The sequence below is a fragment of the Pantherophis guttatus genome, chromosome 1 (genome assembly GCF_059756535.1).
Source record: "Pantherophis guttatus breed Tessera chromosome 1, ASM5975653v1, whole genome shotgun sequence".
Classification (NCBI taxonomy): Eukaryota; Metazoa; Chordata; class Lepidosauria; order Squamata; family Colubridae; genus Pantherophis; species Pantherophis guttatus.
In genome coordinates, this window is record NC_142063.1 from 223989540 (window position 1) to 224011087 (window position 21548).

The window sequence follows — 21548 nt, forward strand, 5'->3', positions numbered from 1 at the left end:
ACGAACAGCTCAAGAATCACATATGTGAGATGAACAATTGTATAAATTGTATATATAAATAAATACAGAATGCTGTAGAACCTGATTGGTCAACAACTTAAGTGTCAAGCAGTAACCCTTGTACCAGTTTCTGGTCAAGTCTCAACAGCAATAATCAGAACTATTGCAGAACATTCACATTTTCCAGGGGTACAAACAGGCCAGCATTCCATAACACTGAAAGCCACAGAGAAGACAATCAGGATCGTGCTCTTCCTACACACTTTCTGCCGTAGAATGTTTATAAGGCAAAGTTGTTTCAATACCACATTCTGGACAAAGCTCCCTACTAAAATAGGTCTCAACTCCCACTTTCACTTTCACACAGCTGCCTACAAAGCCACCAGACCACAATTCTGTCAACCACCTTTCTCAAATATTTGACAGTGATCTATAATTAGATTTTCTTCCAAGTGTAGAAAAGGGTTTTTTTTTTTCAACAAAGGTTTTAGAACTTCCTCCTTTAAGCATACAGAGACACATCCATATTCATAAAGTCTTTGATCCCCCAGCTGGCTAACTGAATCATCCAGGAAGGTCAAGGATTGAGCAATCATATGTGGTGGGTCTCCATACATCCTGTTTACCTCCTAGAGATCGAGAAACTGAAAATGTTTCATATGAACCTAGCAAGTGATTGCTAACATTCTCTCCCTATTCTTGCCTTCCTATGGAATCCAAATTAAGGCAAATCCAATGAACTTTCTGTGCAAAGAATGATGAAGATTGTTTATTTATTAAACCAATTTATATAGCTGCCCATGTCACAGACAAGTGACTGTGGGCAGTATACAACAGAGCTAAAAAGTTAATACATATATTAAAAAGTATAAAAGGCAAAACTATAGTGAACTCTTGGTGTCCTCTTCATTTAATATTTTATTGGACAAGATGCCCAAGATACCATATCGTTAAGCCATATCAGTATTCCAATACTCAGTAGATATTTAATAGTATCATTGACAAATGGGGTGAGAAATTCATTGAACATAATCAGAACAGCATATAGATCCACCAGACACATGGCTTGGACTGTTTCAACTGGTCTCCACCCAAACTCAGGTTTATAGCAGCTGCCAGTCTAAAACTGACCAGAGAGTGATCTGTCCATTACAAATAATTATATAAAGTCTCTCCATTTTCAGGTCATTGGCATGAGACAAACAAAATAACAAATCTATTATAGCAATGGATCTAGATACCAGCTGCAATGGGTCCATCACCTTAATGGTGGATCTTCCATTCAGAGTCAATCTCTTAAGGAAATCAAAACCACCCAAGAGAGTAAGTCCACCATAGTCTACTGCAGTGTTTCTCAACCTTGGTAGCTTGAAGATGGGTGGACTCCAATCTTCAGTCCACCCATCTTCAAGCTACCAAGGTTGAGAAACACTGGTCTACTGCCAGGCCAAAAAAAATCACTTCAGCTAACTAAGAAAGGCAGAAGTGCACTGAAATGGTTTCTACATTAACAATTTTTCTAAATTATCCCAGCCACCCTGAATCTGCAGTCTGTGGGACAGAATGTCTGGTCAGTGACATAAAATTCCTACTGACTATAGTCATACATTCTCTCCCTTCCAGCCCTAGAAGGTTGCATCACAAAGTATTCCAGTAGACAGAGCTTGTGGGGGAGGGGGGAAATCCCCCCCAAAATGCCAGCTTAATTCTTTCATCAAGGAAAAAATCCTGGATAATAAATATTTTATCAACTGACATTAAAAAAAACGATTGGTGGCTCCATTGTCAACATCATCTAGATTTTGTGGAAAAGAGGTAACAATAATTTCTTATTTAAGACATAAAAGAAGTCCTAACTTTAATTGCTTTAGTATATATAAGTGAAGGAAAAGAAATTTAACTCTGAATGAGTTGTTCAAGAACTGGAGGATGGTTCTTTGAATAGCAGAAGCTTGTTCTCTTTGTTGCCTTTTCCTCCCACATATCAAATTGAACTACATAATTCAAAGTAGAATTTTGCGGTGTCCACTAAAGCAGAAAGTAGGTTAACTGTAATAATGGGTCACATACTGAAGATGACTTTTATTTTTTTTTATATGCACTAGAGAATAACGACCTGCAAAATGAAGAGAGGGAGATATACTGAGATAATACTGTCCACCATTTCAGATTTCAGTTACCAAATCACTGATTAGGATTTTTTTGGTATTAGTTTCTCTGAGTGATCTATTTTTAGTGCGACTCACGTATAAGTATCTTATCTACAAGATAAAACTAAATACATAGGTCAGCTCCAGCACTAAGTATTCAGCAGCTGCTGATGCAAAGGCCGTGACACACATTTTTTTAAGTTCTTTTCTTCAGCCTAGCATTAATAGCTGCTGTCATCTCATGCAACTATAGTCACACCATGATTCTTTTACATGAGAGCACAAACATGCCACTAGAAAACAAGCTAAATCAGAAACTGATAAACATAAACCTTCAATAAAAACAATTGAAAGGTTAGTAGTAAGTTCATGATTTAATAAAATGCATTACCCTGGTATATTGCAAGGTGACTATTGAAGAGGTAAGAGAGGAATAATGGTAATTTCTCAAAATGTTCTTAGTTCCTAGACATTAGCTTTTGCTGACATTCCATAAATGCCCCATCCTCGGGGGGAATTCAGATTCAACATCAGTTTCTCTCCCCCTTTATATGAAAATGGTAGGAGGGACATGATCTTGCATTTCTCCTCAGGAAGTGATTGGCAGGTCCTATTCTAATAAAAATAAATACAAACAGCTCAATTTAATCTTGATTAATTCATGATATAACACTGAAGTTTACTCCAAGGTAAAATTCTGAAAGATCATGGCTCTCCCCCACCTCCCCAAATCAGCATTACTGAGAACTGCATTCTAGCATGTTATTCTCTGAGAATATTTCTAAAGGTGACTGAGAAGCTGCAGATTAAAAAGCTGTCCTCATGCCAGGCCAAAACTAAAAATGACAATTCTTCCAAGCTAAGTTCTTCACTGTTTCAAATCTTTAGACAAAATCTTGCCAGGCTGAAAACCCTTACTATCTGTATCTACAATATATTTTGTGAGCTATTAGGGAGGGACTGTCTTCATCCTCTTTCTCTCACACATAATCTCTGGATTAAGTTGCCTCTTACTCTTCTAGAATGTGCCCCCTCCCTTCCAGGGACCCACCTCCTCACCACATTCCATCTCACCTCATCTGCATTTACTTCCTTTGATAATTCAACTCTTTGTGGCAATTAAATAATGCAGAATTTCTAAGGCTTGATTGCTCACAATTCAACGGAATTTGTTTGCTACATTATGGTCTCAAGGCTCAATCATCAAAGAGTTTCTTTTTATAAGAGTCATGCTAGCACAGCAAGTTTGAAGATCCATTTGAAGGTTCCAGGAAGAAATCTTCCTAGACATCAAGATAATTCAATAATTTGCAGTTTCAGCTGTCATTCCTAGATCTTGAATTGACTAAGTCCACCCATATTTGAGAACCACAAACTAGATTGTAAATCCCAGTCAGTTCTACTTAGAAGTAGCTGCCATTGAGTAACATCACCAACTGCCACTCTGTCAATTTTTAGCTATATCACACACTTGAAACCTATTCAGTTGCATATTTTTCCTGATGAGCAAGGAAAAGCAAGAAGGGGTAGATAGAGCTAATAATACCACAAGTTCCATCACCTAAAAACAGCTTTGTTATCATGTTCAGTTGCCAGTACAAATGGCACTTTTTCAATATTTAATTTTCCTTTAGGCTGGCAACCAAAGGGAAATTTGACATCCCTTAGGTACGACTTCAATTACTTCCCTCCAAAGGGGCTTGCTTACTTTCAGAAAGAGGCAAGTAACCTCTTTTTTATAACCAGGGAAAGGGGAAGAACACATTTGAAATAAACTGCATTTTAAACATCATTTTCAATAGCTACAGTAAGACTGCAATGAACAGGGCATGGGAAACTGCACTGCTGTTACTTAGCAGTTTGCCACCAAATTTTAGCATCATTTTATTGGGTGGCACTGCCACAAAACAGGGTTGCTCATCTTTTGCATAGTTTTTTGTTACAAACATGAATGGAAATGGTTCTCCATGCATTAACTGGGGGTTCTCAACCAAAGGAATTCTGTCACTCCATAAGGAAACAATCATGTGGATTTGCCACATGATTCATCACACACCCTTCTAGTTTTGTGAATCCTAATAAATCCCATAGAAATGGGAAAATCTCACTTTTGAGTAAATCTAATTGACTATACCACAAAGGGGATTTATTTATATAGGAGCAAACTTTTACCCATGCATAAAGCTAGGCTTCATGAAGGCATGGTAATAGCAATATTTTCCAGTTTAACTGGCTATTGATATCTGAATTGGGAATGTTAATAAAAGGACTCTCGAGCTTCAATTTTATGTTTGAAGCTTAGGTTTATAGATGTAGATCAATCACTTAATAATGAAAAAAACCCTTGATTAGAGATTTCATTTTCCAGTGGGATTTTACTACTACTTTAATAGAGAAGCAATTGTCCTTGAAAACTAACCTGAAAGAAAGGCCAAGTTCTATAAAAATCTCCCTCTAGGATAAATTCCCCAAAAACTGCTATGAAGGGATTTGTTAACATATAAAAGCAAGATTAAAAAAAACATGTTCCCTGGAAAAAAGTATTAAATGTCAGAAGCACCAAGTAACCTTGAATGGCTGTGAAAATTAGATGGGCTCTGTTTCCTCAATCTATTGCAGAAAGCCAGAAATGTCTGGCTGGTTGAAATTCATACTTTCAAGTTTCAAATTGCAAGTTTCAGTTTGTGAAATATATTGTATTTCTCCCTCCTCCTATAGAGAAAGCAATCAACTTTCTGAGATTTGAATTTTAACTGAAAGCTCAGAAGTACTTCTTTAATAACAGTAGAAAAAAAAGTGAAAATTCCTGCAGAGCGTTCTTAATTTTAGAAAGATGCTGATTTTCTTCATGAAAATCGCAATTTACGGTACAAATTGTGATCATTGCTTGAAGACAAAACAATCAGAGGTTGAACTATGGTAATATCGAACCGCCCCTTTCTGTCTCAGATGAATTGTTGTATCTATTTAATATTCCTGTAAACTGAAACAGTTGACAGGAATATAAAGGTAAGATTTAGCACTTTAATTAACAAGATTATATCCAGATATTCGATATATAATGTTAAGTGTAAACAGCTTATTAAAACATTCAATCATGATTTTCCATGCAAAACTTTTTTTTAAAAAAAAATGGTGGCAAGCATTTTTAAAACATACATTTTTAATAAGATAAGTAGTTCAAGAAGAAAACTTTTTTCTAACCTTGAGATTGCGTGCTAAATAAATTACCTCGGAACGAAAGTGATGAGTTCTCATTACAGCATCTAGAAAGAAAAGAGAGGGGAGGGGGAAGACAGGGCTGTATCTGTCTCCATTTCAGCAGCAGCAGCAGCAGCATCCACATTCTATGGAATTAGTCGGATTTTTTTTTTAAAAAAAAAATTTCCAATCACCCTTTGCCATCTCCCACAACTACCATGCAAGCATGCGCTCTTCTCCACGCAGAGCTGACCCCCCAAAGCTAACGTGTGTGTATATATCTATTTCCTCTCCTGGAAGTTGACAGGAAAGTTATAGTCTACTTGAGCAACTAGGAGAAGAGGGGGGGAGGTGTTTCCCAACCATCAACTTGACATTTAAAAATTGAGGCTGGGGTGGAGATTAGGCTGCCGCAATCTCTGCTCCTCTCCACAGCCCCTTTCCCAAATTTTTGGAGGGACCCCTGCTATTAGGATCGCCGTCCTCCGCAACGGCGAAAATCATCCTTACCCTGGACAGATGCCGGGGGGGGGAATTCCCTTTGACATTTCCCCCATCCACCCGCCTCGTTTAAACGGCGAAAACCCCCCCCCAACCCTTTCTCCCTCCCTCCCTCCCTTCCCCCTCGGCCAAGGTGAGCAAGCCAACACTGCGTCTCTTACCTCGGCTCCTTGAGCGCCCCGCAAAGACCGATTTGATCGGATGCCTCCCTTTCTGGACCTTACGGTGCCAGGAGCAGATGAATAAAATTGTGGCGATGGTCCCCACCAGCAGAAGCAGCAAGAAGAGGGCACACTGGATGCTGTAAGGTCTCAGCAAGACCAAAAAGGCAGCCGCGATCATGGTTCAAACGAGTCTGGGGTGCGCGCGTGTGTCTGTTCGTGTGGAAGAAATCCGGGGAGGATCTTTTTTTTAAAAAAAATAATAAATTGTTGGGTCGGGGGGGGTGCGGGGGTGGGAAGTGGGGGGAGAAGGCAAGCAGCTCCGAAGGAATGCCGAGGAATCAGCCCCGAAGGACAGCCGGGAAGGGTTGAGAAAAAACGCAGCGAAGGGCAAGCTCGCCTCTTCAGACGGCCGGGAAGGAGGAGCATGAGCGTGCGGCCCGGGAATGAGGGCTCCGAATGGCTGCAGCAGCACCGCTCTAAGACGTGCTAGTGATTTCCTCCGGAGAGAGAGCGAGAGGAAGAGCGAGCGAGAGACCCTCAGTCCATGACTCAGCAGAGAAGCAGGCGGCAGGAGCGCAGGAGGGGGATCTGGCCCCCTTTTTTTCTTTTTGCGCGCGTAAAAGGGGAAGAGGAAAGATCCAGACGAAGCAAAGATAGAGGGATCAGCAGCAGCAACAGCAGCAGCAGCCGCCGCCGCCGCCAAGCTGCAATCCCGCCTGGAGACAGGGAGAGGGCACCCCAGCAGAGTCGCTGCTGCTGCTGTTGCTGCAGCAGCCTGGCGCTTCTGCCGCGCGCCTTGAGCTCTTGCATCCCCGCAAAACCTCCGGAGCGATGATGTTGCTGAGACGGAGGAAACGATCGCGGCGCCCGCAGACGGCGTCGCCCCTCAGGAAAGCGCTTTGCAGCGGGTGGGGTGGGGTGGGGGAGCGGGGGGGCGGGACAGGGACCGGGAGAAGGGAAGGGACGGGTGGGGATGTGGTGGTGGTGTGGGGGGGGTCTATTCCAAAGTTTGCTGCCTCTGCCGATGACTGTGCTTGGGTGAGGAGGTGTGGGGGGGGGGCTGCTCGGGTGGTGGGATTGGCTGCTTGATGGTGGATGACATCACGGGCGGCTGCTACTGCAGAATGAAAAATGGCTGCTTTTAAGGTATACGGTTAAGTGAGGGTTTGGTGTTGTTGTTTTTTTTGTTTTTCAGCTGGTGGCAGCCTGGGAGAAAACGAAGGAGGATCATTGCTCGATCCTGAAGGGAAGACACCACCATCTCTCCGCGGCCAGCAGAGAGGGGGCCGAGAGAAGAGCGAGGATTGCATCTTTGGACGTCGGGGGGCGAAGGGGGGGAGAGTTTTCCCTGTGCAGATCTTGGCGCTGCTGAAAAGGAGACCCCGAGAAAGGACCAGAGGAAGAGGAGAAACCCGCGGACTTTAGCTCCGTTTCGGCCCCTTCAGTCAGTCCCGAAATCGCGCGTTTCTCCGCTCTTCCACACAGACGCGCTCGCTCACCGGAGTGAAAACCGGCTGTTGAGAGGGGCGTCGAACAAATGCAGCAGCTGGGAAGCAAGTCCTTTTAACTGTATGCCTCCTCACCGGGAGCCCGCTGAACTCGACGGCTTCTAAATGCAAACGCCGACGGTTGCGCAGTTAACAGAATCGCTACCTTTCATCCAGTTGCTAGGTTAAAACTGCGTCTTTATTCAGCAGGCACTGTAAGGAGAAACCCGTGTGAGATTATGGCGGCAAGAAAATAAAAGAAGAAATCTGCTAGTAGTATTTCCAACTCGTGACTTTTAATCGGGTGTTAGTCAGAAAAGACTCTACCTGTTTAATTCTGATTTATTCAGCAGCAAATCCTGACGAAATCTGGGACTCGTGACCCTAAGTGTGGAACACTATGCTTTTGAGTTTGATTACTGAGGTCAGTTATTCATCAGAGTTATTCATCTCTGATGCTGATTGCCACACCATTTGAAATCCAAATATGTCATTACAGAGACCTGGTCATCACTGGTACTTCATGTTGCAGCACAAGGATAAAATGTTCAGTAAAAAAAAAACTATTTTACCTTTAATTTTGAAATTGTTAAATCGTTATTGCAAAGTTTATTTATTTATTTATAAAACGAGTTTAGTTCAAACAGAAACTCTTTTGAGATACCCAAAAGGACACATAGAGAATATTGCTGAATTGATATTCTGGATATTGAGAGCAGATGCATGCTCTTAATAGTGAAAACACCTAATTTCCCGTCTGCTAACGTGTAATACTAAACTTTTCAGATTTCCTAATATTTTTCCAAAAGAAATTGCTCCATTTTTTTCAATTTTTATTTATTTATTTATTTATTTATTTTATTAAATTTTTATACCGCCCTTCTCCTGAAGGACTCAGGGCTGTGTACAGCCAAAAATAAAACCCACAACTATATGAAAGTTAAAAGACAATTTAAAAATATTAAATAATTTGGCCAAAAGAGCTAAAATAGAAACCACCCATTAAAATAGCATTTAGGCCAGACCTGCTTGGTGAAACAATAGCGTTTTGAGGGCGTGGCGAAAGGTGCGAAGGTCGGGGATCCTACGAATCTCCGGGGGCAGTTCATTCCAGAGGGCAGGTGCCCCCACAGAGAAGGCTCTCCCCCTGGGGGTCATCAGTCGACATTGCCCGACGGCACCCTGAGGAGTCCCTCTCTGTGGGACCAGACCAGCATACTGGGAAGCTATCGGTGGCAGAAGCAGTAAGTACCTGGGTACTAAGCCATGGAGCACTTTAAAGATGGCAACCAACACCTTGAATCGCACCCGGAAGACCACCGGGAGCCAGTGCAGCTCACGCAGGAGCAGTGTTACATGGGAGCGTCAAGTCGCTCCCATAATCACCCGTGCGGCTGCATTCTGGACCAGCTGGAGCCTCCGGGTGCTCTTCAAGGGGAGCCCCATGTAGAGAACATTACAGTAGTCCAGACTGGGCATGAGTGACTGTGCGCAAGGAGTCCTGGTCCAGAAAGGGACGCAACTGGTAGATCAGGCGAACCTGATAAAAAGCCACAACAGATGTATGTCACAACATATGTATGGAAATTGAATAGTTCACTTGCAATAAAATATGTAAGATTTTACTGTAGTTTACTGATAATTCACACAACTCAATAAGCCTTGTTTGCTTAGCACTATTCTATTGAGTAAACCACAGTTTCATTTATAGTAAATCATGAACAAGAAAATTATGGTTTACCATATTCTATGAATCCAAGTACATACTTTTTAAAAATTGCACATTTTCCCTTTTTTTGCCAAGAAAACAATACTGAAATAGTTTTTGCCGACTAGAGAAATGTATAAAGAGGAGAATATTTTATAAATCTATTGCATGAGCCCAAAATATAATCCTAAATTTATTTATTTTTATCAGATCAGGCCAAAGCAAATGTGCCAATTGGATTATTAGTTAATCTCAGCATTTTTTAATTCTCAGCTGTCATGATAAAATAGTATTTTGTGCAGCCTGATGTTAACTTAGGCATTAGTTGCATATTGCGTGGTGGAACTTCTTTGATTTATAATTGTACCATGAAGTTCTGCATGTACTGTATCTAAAAAGTGCTGCTGCACTGTGTTTAATGGGGCTCCCTTTCTTGCAAGTGTATTTAAATTGAACTTTAAGACTTTTTCCTCTTATCTAAACAAAAACCCTATGGTCAGTATGACATACAGTATCCATTTCAATTATCTATAGTTTATCCAGTATTTTTATTTTGGACAATACTGTATAAGCTATAAACTAGGTTGCATTTCCACAATGTGTTACATTAAAACCTGATTGCCCAGTTTTGATTAAGTATGTTGTGGAACTCCAATCAAAGAGTACCCATTGAATCTGCAGGAAAGATATGAATAGAACTCCATGGCATATTAGCAAGGGTTTTTTTTTTTTTTTTGCCCTACAGTTCATCTTTTTTATCTAATCTTACATGGATAATTTATATTAGGATTCATAATTTAGTTTTGTATACATGCATTGAAAGTGTATTGCATGATGTCACAAATGCAGTCTTTTTAAACACTGCAGTATATTGCAGATACTGTAAAAACATACAGGTTATGCTAAGATTGTTCCTAAGATTCCCATAGCTTCAAGGTGAGGCTGTATTCTTCATTCAGTACTTTGTTGCAATGCAATGCAGTGTCATTTCTGTCACACACATGCAGATAGAACTGACATAACAGGAAAAAGATTTACAATGCACTAATATTTGTGAAAAAATCTTTGAGTGGATAATGAGTGGCAAAAAAAGTTCAGAACCATGAAAGTATGGTTTCAGTACATTTGTACTCAAGTACACTTGTTAACAGTGGTTTATATAGAGATTATTGGTTAATTAGCTCAACTGCCCCAGATTTTTCTAAGTATGTCAGGTTAATTTAATTTTTTTAAGTTGCATGTATTTTAACAATTCATAGATAAATACATTATAACTCACTAATAATCCCCATATTAAGAGATTTTTGAGATCCAAACCAACAAGTACATTTGACAAATGTAAACACTTAAAAGTGTCTAGCAATTAGCAACATAAACCCATCATATAACCATAAGCAGAAACTGCAATCTATCAGAATCTGAACATCTATCTAGAATTCTTTCAGAAAGAACCAAAATAACTGAACTTTGTCTCGTCTCCACTTGGGACTCCCAGGCCAATTTTAAAAAAGCATTTCACACTAAAATATTGTACTTAACTGTTCATCACACCTCTTCTATCATGTTCTATTTGACGGAACTATCTAGATCAACTAATAAATAGAATAAGTGGATGGCATTACAGTAGAAAGAAATCAATATACACAGGAATATGCTTTGCAAATTTTTTTACAAGATCCTCCACCAGCAAAAAGATTGTGACTCACTGAAAGCTCAGATGATACTTAGCATTTTAGCAATAAAGTATTTTTAATTAAGGTATACACGTTGGGTTTTTTTTGACAAAATACTATTGCATGCATAATAGACCACTGTATAGGTAATCACAGTTCAAAGTTACTGTACAAATGACCCCAAAAAAGAGTTACAACCTGGATCTGAAGTTCTAAAGGTTCCCCCTTCCCCTTTGGTAACACAACCACATTTGGGTGCTCAGCTGCTGGACTACATTTATGGATGATTGCAACGTCCTGTGGTCATGAGACCGTATTTTACAATGGTTTTACTGAAAACTGGCAGTTCAGATTTTGACAAAAATGTGCCATAGCAAACAATGGATTTGCTTAACAACCACAGCATTCACTTAAAAACTGCTGTTTCTTTAACTGCCACAAAAAGTCATAAAATTGGGTTGGTCGTGATCATTTTATGACCATTATGACTTGCAACTATAACGGGCAATGTCCATAATGGTCGACTAACTATAGTGTAAATATGTCTTTTATATGCACTGGAAATCCAAAAAATTGTGTGACTCACTTTATTGCATTATTTGCTTTATTGTAATGGTCTGGAACCAAATCCTTAATATCTCCACGATGTGCCTAGTATGCATTTTTATCGCAAAACCATTTAAATCTCTTTGACAGTGGAACGTAACTGGAAATCGAAACCATGCTTATTCAGATGACATGTTTAGCTTTAAGCAAACCATGGCCTGTGGTTAAAGAAACCTCAAGCAATTAGAATGACTTAGCTTATCTTCCAAACATTTTATAACTAGAGATTCACTTACTGCATTAAGCCAAAATTGGTTGAATGAATGCTTGTAGTTTAAATGCTTGAACAAATCTCTTCTGCTTTGCAAGCTAATTCAGAATATTGTGCAAATCAGTCAATTGTGGGTTATATCCTTTAAACCAGGAGTCATCAACCTTTCGGACCTCAGGGACCACTAAATTCATAATTTAAAATCCCATGGACCACTAATATGATCTGCCTAATGACTGGTTGGATGGGTGTGGCTAGGTGATCATGTGACTGGGTGGGCATGGTCAACTCGATATCACTCATGTTGAGGGGCACCTTGCTGGCTCTACTTGCCTCTCCCCTCCAAGCCCCTCCTCGCCTACCTGTCCAGGCACCTTAGTGCTCCAACAGGAAGCAGTTATTGGAGCTAAGCTGCCACCACGAGAAAGAGTTGGCAAAACAGCTCAGTTCAAATTGGATCTGACCGAGAAAGAAGCGCAGCAGAAGCACCTCACTGAGGACTACGAGCATAGGCTTTCCAAGCAAAGGGAAGACATGTAGGAGTGCAAGGCCAGGTACCGGTGCCTGGAGGCACAGCAGGCTGAGATGGTCAGCCAGTTCCAGGCCATGGTGCAGTCCCACTGGAACAAGGCCCTCCGGCTCTTTGCCACCAGCGGCGCTTTCCTCCAGCCTTCACCCAAAGCCCTGTACAGGAGGCTGAAGCAGACTCCAAGTTCTGCCCCCCCCCGACCCGCACAAAAAGACCCCGAAGGGGGAGACTCTCTGCAGCAACACAAAGGTTCATTGCACGTATCCAGCCCAGGGGCCTTAGTTTGAGGACCCCTGATTTAGTGCAATATAAAGAATGCAAATAATTTTTCTGCAGACCACCAAAATTTTCTCATGGACCACCACTTGGTGACCACTGCTTTAAACCATAGCTTAATGCAGTGTGTGAATAACCAATGAAGTATACTGAAGAGGATACAAATCGCCCACTTTCAGATAAAAAAAGAATAGTTAACATGTTAGTGTTAGAATGCTTGTTTCCACAACACACTCAATCACTCAGTTACTTCTGGAGTTTTGTTTCAATTATTTTGTTCATCAGCTTTATAGTTCCTTATAGTAGATGGATGTCCGTGTTATTGTTGAAATGAATGGATGGATGGATGGATGGATGGATGGATGGATGGATGGATGAATGGGTAAACAAACAATCAATCTTGCCAGCAATTCTGGTAGAACACTAATGAAACAAAAAATATAATATCCAAATCTAATTTCTCCATGAAGTATCTCTGTCCCATCAGCCACTGTGACTGGGTGAGTTCAGCCACTGAGCCCCAGGCAGAGCATGCTTTAAGATACAACAGCAGAGGGCTGAGCTCTGCAAGTCACAGAACCTACTGGCCTACTTTTTGGCCAAATTGGCCAAATAGTAGGCCAGGAGAAGAGGAAATTCTGACCAAATGCTTCAGCTGTGCAATTTGCATGGAAGGTTAGCTCGCCTTATTTGTTGGCCTCCCTCCCTGACAGAAAATGCTGACATCTTTTCAAGCCTCGCCTCTGTTATATGTACCTTGCGTGTGTAGAGAGTTAGGAAGATAACCTTGGCAGGATCTCTTGCCTAGGCAAAAATGATGAAGCATTTTTTAAAAACTTGACAACATTTAGAAGGAAATCAGGCAGACACTCCCAGAACTTCACTAGACTATCAGATGAAGGAGAAGGTAGAGGACATTCAGATTTGCACGATTCTTATTAAAACAACTCTTCATAAAAATAGTTTTAGATTTTTTTATGGAGTTGATTTCCTGGTTTGGTCTATTTTATTTAATGAAGCTGATAGAGCTCTGAATTCCACATCGCTGTCTCTCTCATCTGTTTCCTTGGATTTGTCACTTGTTTATTGGATTTCTGGTCTCAACTTGTGCCAAGCCTGTGATTACATTTACAGTTGCCATCTTAAGATATTGGTAAAAAGGACTCTTCTAAAAGTTCTCCCTGAGCTTGCATGTCATTGGTCTGTGGCAAACATCCAGCTTGCTATCTGGTTGGCTAGCAGCCATCAGTACCAGTACAAAAAGTGATGGGATGTAAATCTAATAACTGAATAGCAGTCTCAAACAAGCCACTCCTGATTGAGCAGTAATTACCTCTTCCTTTTGTCATGGGGTAGAAAAATGAGTTGCTTGCAAATTTGGCATATTGAGCAGCTGCTATGATTAATTCCCTCCCCTTGCTCAGACTAAGAATGAGAGGGGTATATACCTGGTCTGTCTCCATGCAGCTATGGAATCTAGGACCCCAATAATTTCCACCTTTCTACTCTTAACAGTGAGAAGGAACAGGAACACAATTCCACCCCATGTTGTCTGCTTCAGAGTTGTTGAGGAAGCAAGAGTTTTAAATTAATGAAATCGCTTGACACACTTCTGGTCAGTATAACAAGTAAATATGTGAGACCTATGCTTAAGACTTTTTCCACAGACCACAGCATTTTCGCTTTAAGCTTCTTTACTTTCCATGATAAAAATCCATTGCAGGCCCATTCAAAAATTCTAAAAGGTTCTAAATTGGTTTAAAAAAAGTTTTCTCTCCTGCCAACTTGCACCAATTCCCACCATCAACGTCATAGCAGCATATCTGCATTTCTTTTTTTTTCCGTTTTAAAAACAAACTTTATTAGATTTAAAAAAAAAACATAAAATTGTATAAAACATTCACAACCTTAAAATACAATCAGCAATATCAACAAACAACAAATAAGGTATATATAATGTATATAAGTACACATATATACATATATATACAAGAACTTATTTTCCCTTTTTTTCCCCTTAATGACGGTGTATAATTATTACTTTAAATTTCTTACTAAGTTTTGACTTTACCTTCTTTTCCATTGGTTTATCCAATCATACCAACTGTCCCATATCTTAAAATACTGAGAGTCTTCCTTATCTTTCAATTTCAACGTTAGTCTAGCCATTTCTGCACATGTGTAAATTTTTTGAATTATTTGCTGCTCCGTTGGCAATTGATCTGTTTTCCAGACTTGTGCTAGAGCTAACCTAGCTGCTGTAATTATATGTAATATTAGGTACTTTTTTTCCTTTCTAATGTTTTGTTTAAGGATAGCAGCATATCTGCATTTCTATTAGACTAAATAAAATGCAATGGTCATAAGGAGAATGCCAACACATTAAGCCCAATCAACATTTGCATAAAATTGTGGACAAACATTTAGGTTCTCCAGATTTTTCAATTAGTTAAATGCCTACAAGAGGATTCAAGTGTTAATGGGTGCATGGACAAATGCTCACTATCTTAGCCTGTCTTTAGTAATAAATCATAGCTTGCTCTTTCTTTCTTTTTCTTTGTCCATTCCAGTCAGTGTTGACTCCTAGGAACTCTTTCACAACTCTGTGCAGCTTTCTTGGCATGATTTCAGAAGTGGTTTGACCTTGTCTTCTTCCTAGGGCTAAGAGAGAGTGATTGGCCCAAGGTCATACAGCTGGCTTCATATTGAACATGGGACTAGAACTCACAGTCTCCCAGTTTCTAGCTTCACATCCTAATCACAAAACAAACTGGCTCTTTATAGCTCTTCCTGGAAATCCATAATCTTTCCAGTCCTACCATATCCACTTTATTGTTGTCTTTCTCTAATTTTCTTCCAATGTTGCCAAGGTCTATGATATTTTCTAGTCCGTTGACTGTATCTCACAGCAAAAGTATGTGTAAGTTCTGCTTGTTGATTCTTGGCTCAAGGGGAATAGTCAATCTTTATTTGGTTTTTAGGTAAACTGGTATTGAAAAAAATATCATTATCTAAGAAAAGGGGCCAATAGAAAAAAGGATTGAACTTTATTTGGTCAGAATCATTAATACACTGATAAAAGGAAATGCTGTCTTGAATATTAGGCTAGATGTCAAAAATGGCAATCTATTGCTTTCCAATAAAACATTCTCCAGTGCTATCACACAAAAGTTAATTGTATAATTAATCAGTATTTCTCTCATTATGGAATTTTATTTGGAAAGAAAAAGACAAGAGGACTTTCAATGGAGGAAATTATAATCTGAATTCTTCTTAATATTCTATTAATTACTGCAGTGAAAACTTCATTTATAAACAGTTATTGTGTGCACCTTACCATATTCCTAGCTATAATCTGACATTGGTCTAGCACCTAATGTGCAATACAAATAATTATGCAACTCCTCTATTTCATCTTAAGACTTCAATGCAAGTCACATTTTTCTTTTTATCTTCTTCCCACATATCTCCTTTCTCTTTTTAACTTCATACTTATTTAAGTTATTTGTTGATTATGAAACTTTCAGAATTTTATACAAGTGTGTGTGTGCGCGCGTGTGGGCATGCACACACACACATACATAGAAATGATTTGCAAGCTATAGGGGAGAAATTTAAGGTGCATAGTGAACACTGGGACTAAAATTATAAAGAAGAGCATGCTAATGACAATACATAAAGTGAACAGCCTTTGAAGTGACCATGAAGAGTGAAAGAGGGATAGCTTTCGCCTTTTATTGCCTAGCAACAGTAAAGGAACCAGCAAACCGAAATACAGCACAGACTAGTCCTTGGTTTTAGATGTTTAGATGCTCTGACATATCTTGACAAGGTCAGAATCATACAGGCAATGCCTTTCCCGTGAACTCTGTGGAACCAACCACAATGTGCATAGACTCAGTTATGGTACTGATGAGTGCATGATGTCGGAAGACCTAAAGGGACAGGTTGGGGACAGATCCTGCTGAAGAATTGTTCTTTTGGCAAAAGTATTTCAGTATTTTTGTTTTTATTTTACTTCTGCAAGTGAGTTACATTCTACAAAATTGATTTATTTCAGTAAGTTCCCTATAAAGATAAATTTGGCAGAAGCTCTGTAAAATATAGTAACTGTGCTACTGATATTTATATGATGGAGAGAATCTATTTATGTGGTCATTAAGAATTGTCACCAACTTGATGGCACATAATCAATGATACGGATAATTGTATATTTTTCAATCTTCTATGATGCTATGAGAAAATTTCTAATATTTTAGAAAAAAATCAATGTTGTTAAAAATCTTTTTTAAATTCTTAATTTGAGCATTTCCTAATATATGTGGGAGGGATGAGAAACACTAGTTTGTGGAAATGTTATTCACATTTTGTACTATTTTTTCATCTCTTTACATTATTCATTGAAGAAAATAGCAAAAGACAGCTAGACATTATCCTAAGGGTACATGTTGTCATAGTACATCATGGGAAATAATGTATTAGAAATAAGCTGAACTCAGAGATTCATAATGGGAAATGCATAAAGCACAAGGGTAATAAAAATGTATGCATGCATCTCACTTATTCTAGGTCCTTGACTTGGCAACAACAAAATTACCCAAAACATTTAGAAATGTTGCTGACACATTATGCAGTCCCTGCAAAAAAGCAGGCAGTGTAGAGATACCCGTATAGCAATTGACACCATTCCAGAGAAAGATGGTGCAAATTTCTAATATTTCATCTTTCCCCTTGCCAGCCCCATCCCATTATTGTAACTAATTATTGTAATTAGTCTGACAGCTGTGGCTAGGGGGACCTTTGCACAGGTTCACCTGGTGCACCAATTGCGACCCTATTTGGATCAGAAGGCTCTCCACACAGTCACTCATCCCCTTGTCACCTCATGGTTAGATTATTGCAACGCGCTCTACATGGGGCTACCCTTGAAAAGTGTTCGGAGACTACAGTTGGTCCAGAACGCAGCCGCGCGAGCTGTCGTGGGTCACCTAGGTACACCCACATTACACCAATTCTCCGCGAGCTGCACTGGCTCCCTATTGGTCTCCAGTCACAATTCAAGGTGTTGGTTATTAATTTAAAGCCCTACATGGCTCAGGGCCAGGTTATCTTCGAGACCGCCTTCTGTTGCATAGCTCCCAGCAACCGGTAAGATCCCACAGAGTTGGTCTCCTCCGGGTCCCATCAGCTAAACAATGCCGGCTGGTGGGCCCGCGGGGGAGGGCCTTTTCTATGGCAGCCCCAGCTCTCTGGAACCAGTTACCTCCTGAGATACGGACCATCCCCACCTTATTGGCCTTCCGAAAAGCAGTGAAGACCTGGGTTTTCCGGCCGGCCTGGGGCCGTTGATCTCGCTCTTGTGATCTGGCGAGATCCGGCCATGAATGGCATGAATGAGTTTTTAATGTTTTTAATTTTTAAATGTTTTTTATAAAGATTTTTTAAAATGTATTGTGAGCCGCCCCGAGTTTTCGGAGAGGGGCGGCATATAAATGGAATAAATTAATTAAATTAAATTAAATTAAATTAATTGTACCGTGAGAGTCTAAAAACAGTAGAGAAACCAAATCAGTAAGAGGAGAAAGGAAATTAATTTGAAAAAGACAAGTAGGTGATAAGAAAAGGGAAAGGAGAAACATAATCTTACTAATTTTAGAGCCATGTCTTTCCAAGGTTAAGCAGTGTGACCTCTTTTCCGATGGTTTTTTAAAACTCGTAAGCTCTTTTGTATCCTGCCAGTAAAATAAGTACAGTACTATATTCCACACACCAGACAATCTTTTTTTGAACTTTTGCCCTGCACATGTACATGTACATTTGATCAGTACAATTGAGTTGAGTTGTGCTTGTTGTATAATTCTCTCCAGTAACCAAAAATAAATTCACATTTCTTTCTTACAACTCACATATTTTTTTTAATCACAGTTTACCTGTTGGTTCTAAAAAAGAGACTATTCTACCGCATTCTAAGTTGGAGGTGAAGGGGAAATAAACGCTCTTGTAAAAGCCTTTCTGTCAGGCTCAAATAACCAGAAGCACTTGTTGAGTTCAAAGCACTGAAGAGTTTATTATTGCTAGCTCTAAAGGAAGAATCTAATCAACTAATGGTCAAAGCTAAATTAACACTAGATAAGGGTCAACGGAATTCATGGAGGGCTGGACTTAGGTCTCTTGTGGCAATATAATGACTCCAACCTGATGACATGTTTAACCTCTTCTTCCAGCTCAGCCTGTTCTTCTCTGTCAGAGGCAATTAGCCCCGTTACCTTCCTGGGGTAATTGCTTGGATCGTGGCATTTTCCTTGTGTATACTCTTGAAAAATAAAACCGGAATACATCTTCTAATTAAACTCATATTTATTGTAAAGAAGAAAATCTTACTAGTCTAAAAATAATTAAATTGTTACATTTTGGCAAAGTTCCTGCCGGCCACCTCTCTGTGGTCGGACTTCTTGGCAAGACAACAAAGAAAAGTGTGAAGTAGAATGAAAGAATGTGGACATGCGTAGTATCAGTTACTGATAAGAAGTTTGGCAAGCTACGGAAAGTCTGACAGTCCAGAAATATGAGCTCAGCTGGTAAATACAAAAACGCAGTGACATTCTCCTACATCTTCTCAGTGACTGGAAGTTTGTGAAGTCATGATCAAAATCTGCATTGCTGAAGCCCTTTTAGGTATGCAAAGAAAATGAAAGAAAATCAGCTGGAAACAATGCATAGACTAAAAATATTGGGCGGAAAATACCTACTGGTGGTGGCAATAACACTGTTTTCAGATGGAAAAAAAATACTGAACTTATACACAGATGGGGAGAAGTCATGGGGCAGCATTGCTGCCCTCTTGTTCATTGTGCTCATCATCATGTTCCTACTACTCCTACTGGTTGTTGATTTTTCTGGATATGTGGCAAAGGACTAGTTCTGACTTTAAATATATGTACCCGTGTTTTCCTGAAAATTAGACCCTGTCTTATATTTTTTTGAACCCCGAAATAAAGCGCTTGGACTTATTTTCGGGGAGGTCTTATTATTTTGGGGCGCATGGAGCAAGATGGGACTCCTCTTGCCATCTTACCTGATTTCCAGCTCTGTGTTTAAATATTTTTGGGAAGGGCTTATTTTCCGGGGGGGAGGCTTATTTTAGCGCTTGTGCTCAAAAGTCTGATTGGGCTTATTATTAGGGGAAGTCTTATTTTTGGGGAAACAGGGTATGTAGTACTTGATACTGAAGACCCATAGGACTTTTTATGGCAGCTTGTGCCACCCCTTCCAAGGAGACCTTCCTAGGAGACATTGCTGATGAAGTTCTATTTTCATGAAGTGAAGAGGGTTAAGCCAGTCAATGCTTTTCTGTTATGACTCCAATACTGTAGTCTAGAACTGTGTTTATATTGATCTTCTTGGGAAGAACCATCTGCAAGGAATCAGAACTGAACACTTATGAATGTCTTTTGTATATTGATGTTTCACTATGTTATGTATTGTATATAGTGTATAGGTGTCAGTTGAAGTTCTCATTCTCGTCCTCTGTTGGAGTGGGAAAATACTGTCTCCTAATTGGTTGTTTGGCTGATCAGTTTCATATAAAAGGAGCTATGTCAGCCGGGGAGTGTGGTTGCCTCACTGGCAGTATTGAATAAATAACTATTAGAAATCACTCCGGCCTTGCCTCCATTCTTCGCCCAGAACTTAACACACTATCTGCAATTTTGTCATCATATTGCTTATTATAAATGTATTTATTATCAATGGTCTGTATTAATTGTGCCAGGATTTGATTTATTATTGGGAATATTTTATTTATATGTTTTAACTGTTGCAAGCTACCTGGAATGTGGAAGAAATATAGGTTTGATCGGATGGATGAAGGGATGATAGATAGAGAAATAGATACTGTGGGAAACTTTTTGCATGAAAAATGGGATTGTTCTCATGTGCTGCAAAAGCGAGCAGTTGAAAAAATGAAAAAAATATTCTTGTTTTTAGATATTGGAGGCTTTGTGTGCCCTTAACAATGGGTGAAGCAGGGCCAGCGTCACTTCCTGAAGAGGAATAATGTGCTGTATAATTGCAGTCATTAATATACCTTTCTAAAACAGATGACGTACGAGCAATTCAATCTTCAAGCAGCAAACATGCCTGTACTGAGAAATTACTTATAAATAAATAAAGGTCCTACTTAACCACATGTTGTCATTTCTAACAAGCAAAATATTTATGTAGCAGAAAATAGGTTTATATTCAACACAGATAACATATTATACAAATTTTATAGACTGGACTTATTTCCCAGAATAATGTTGGCTAAGCTTTTGGGTTTGGCATGTCAGAAATTCTAAAAATCCCTAATTTGACTCTGCTATTTCCCTCACCCCACCCAACAAAAGATGTATTCTTTACATATTCATTTAGGGGTTTTTTAAAAACAAAACCAGTCCCATTGTGTATGATCTCCAGGATCTGCTGCATATTGCTCCCTCATCTGGCAAGCCCCTTTGGCCTACCCAAGGACCATGAGCCGAGGTGGCACAATGGTTAGAATGCAGTACTGCAGCTTACTTCAGATGACTGCTAGTTCAGCAGATCAGTAGATCAAATCTCACCGGCTCAAGGTTGACTCAGCCTTCCATCCTTCCGACGTGGGTAAAATGAGGACCCAGATTGTTGAGGGCAATATGCTATTTAGTATACTGTCTTTGGTGTAAGCCGCCCAGAGTCCTTGGAGAGTGGGCGGTACAGAAATATGAATAATAAAAATAAAATAAATAAAGTAAAAAAGGCAGCTCTGGGTCACCCAAGGCCTTCTTTCTTGATGTGTCATCATAGAATGCTCTTCCATAGCCTCTGCAGCCTCAGAAAACTGCACAGAAAACAAATTTACAAGTAAACATTTCGTATCTGCTTCTGCGATCACAGTCTATACAGGTGTAATTGTGGAGAGATGAAAAAAAATAGAGGATTTACGGTACTTTTTCTGCCTACCACCTACAGGACTGCATGTGCCAAGTAAGAGCAAGGCCCATGCAGTTATTTGGAATGGAT

The 21548-nt window shown here is 39.7% G+C and overlaps 1 protein-coding gene across 13 annotated transcripts in view; it reads right to left on the reverse strand.

The window, feature by feature from the left end:
- The window catches only part of DST (dystonin), a 336699-nt gene extending 329643 nt beyond the window's left edge, over positions 1–7056 (reverse strand). For 7 of the 13 annotated variants that reach the window (XM_060689235.2, XM_087882458.1, XM_087882463.1 and 4 more), the window contains exons 1-2: positions 6014–7056; positions 5355–5416 (exon numbers count right to left, since the gene is read on the reverse strand). In XM_060689235.2, coding sequence (XP_060545218.2) covers positions 5355–5416; positions 6014–6194 — 243 coding nt within the window. In that variant the 5' untranslated portion in view covers positions 6195–7056. The remainder of the gene's footprint in view (positions 1–5354; positions 5417–6013) is intronic. The other 6 variants (XM_060689236.2, XM_087882461.1, XM_060689234.2 and 3 more) reach the window with 1 other exon arrangement.
- Positions 7057–21548: the final 14492 nt, after the last annotated feature.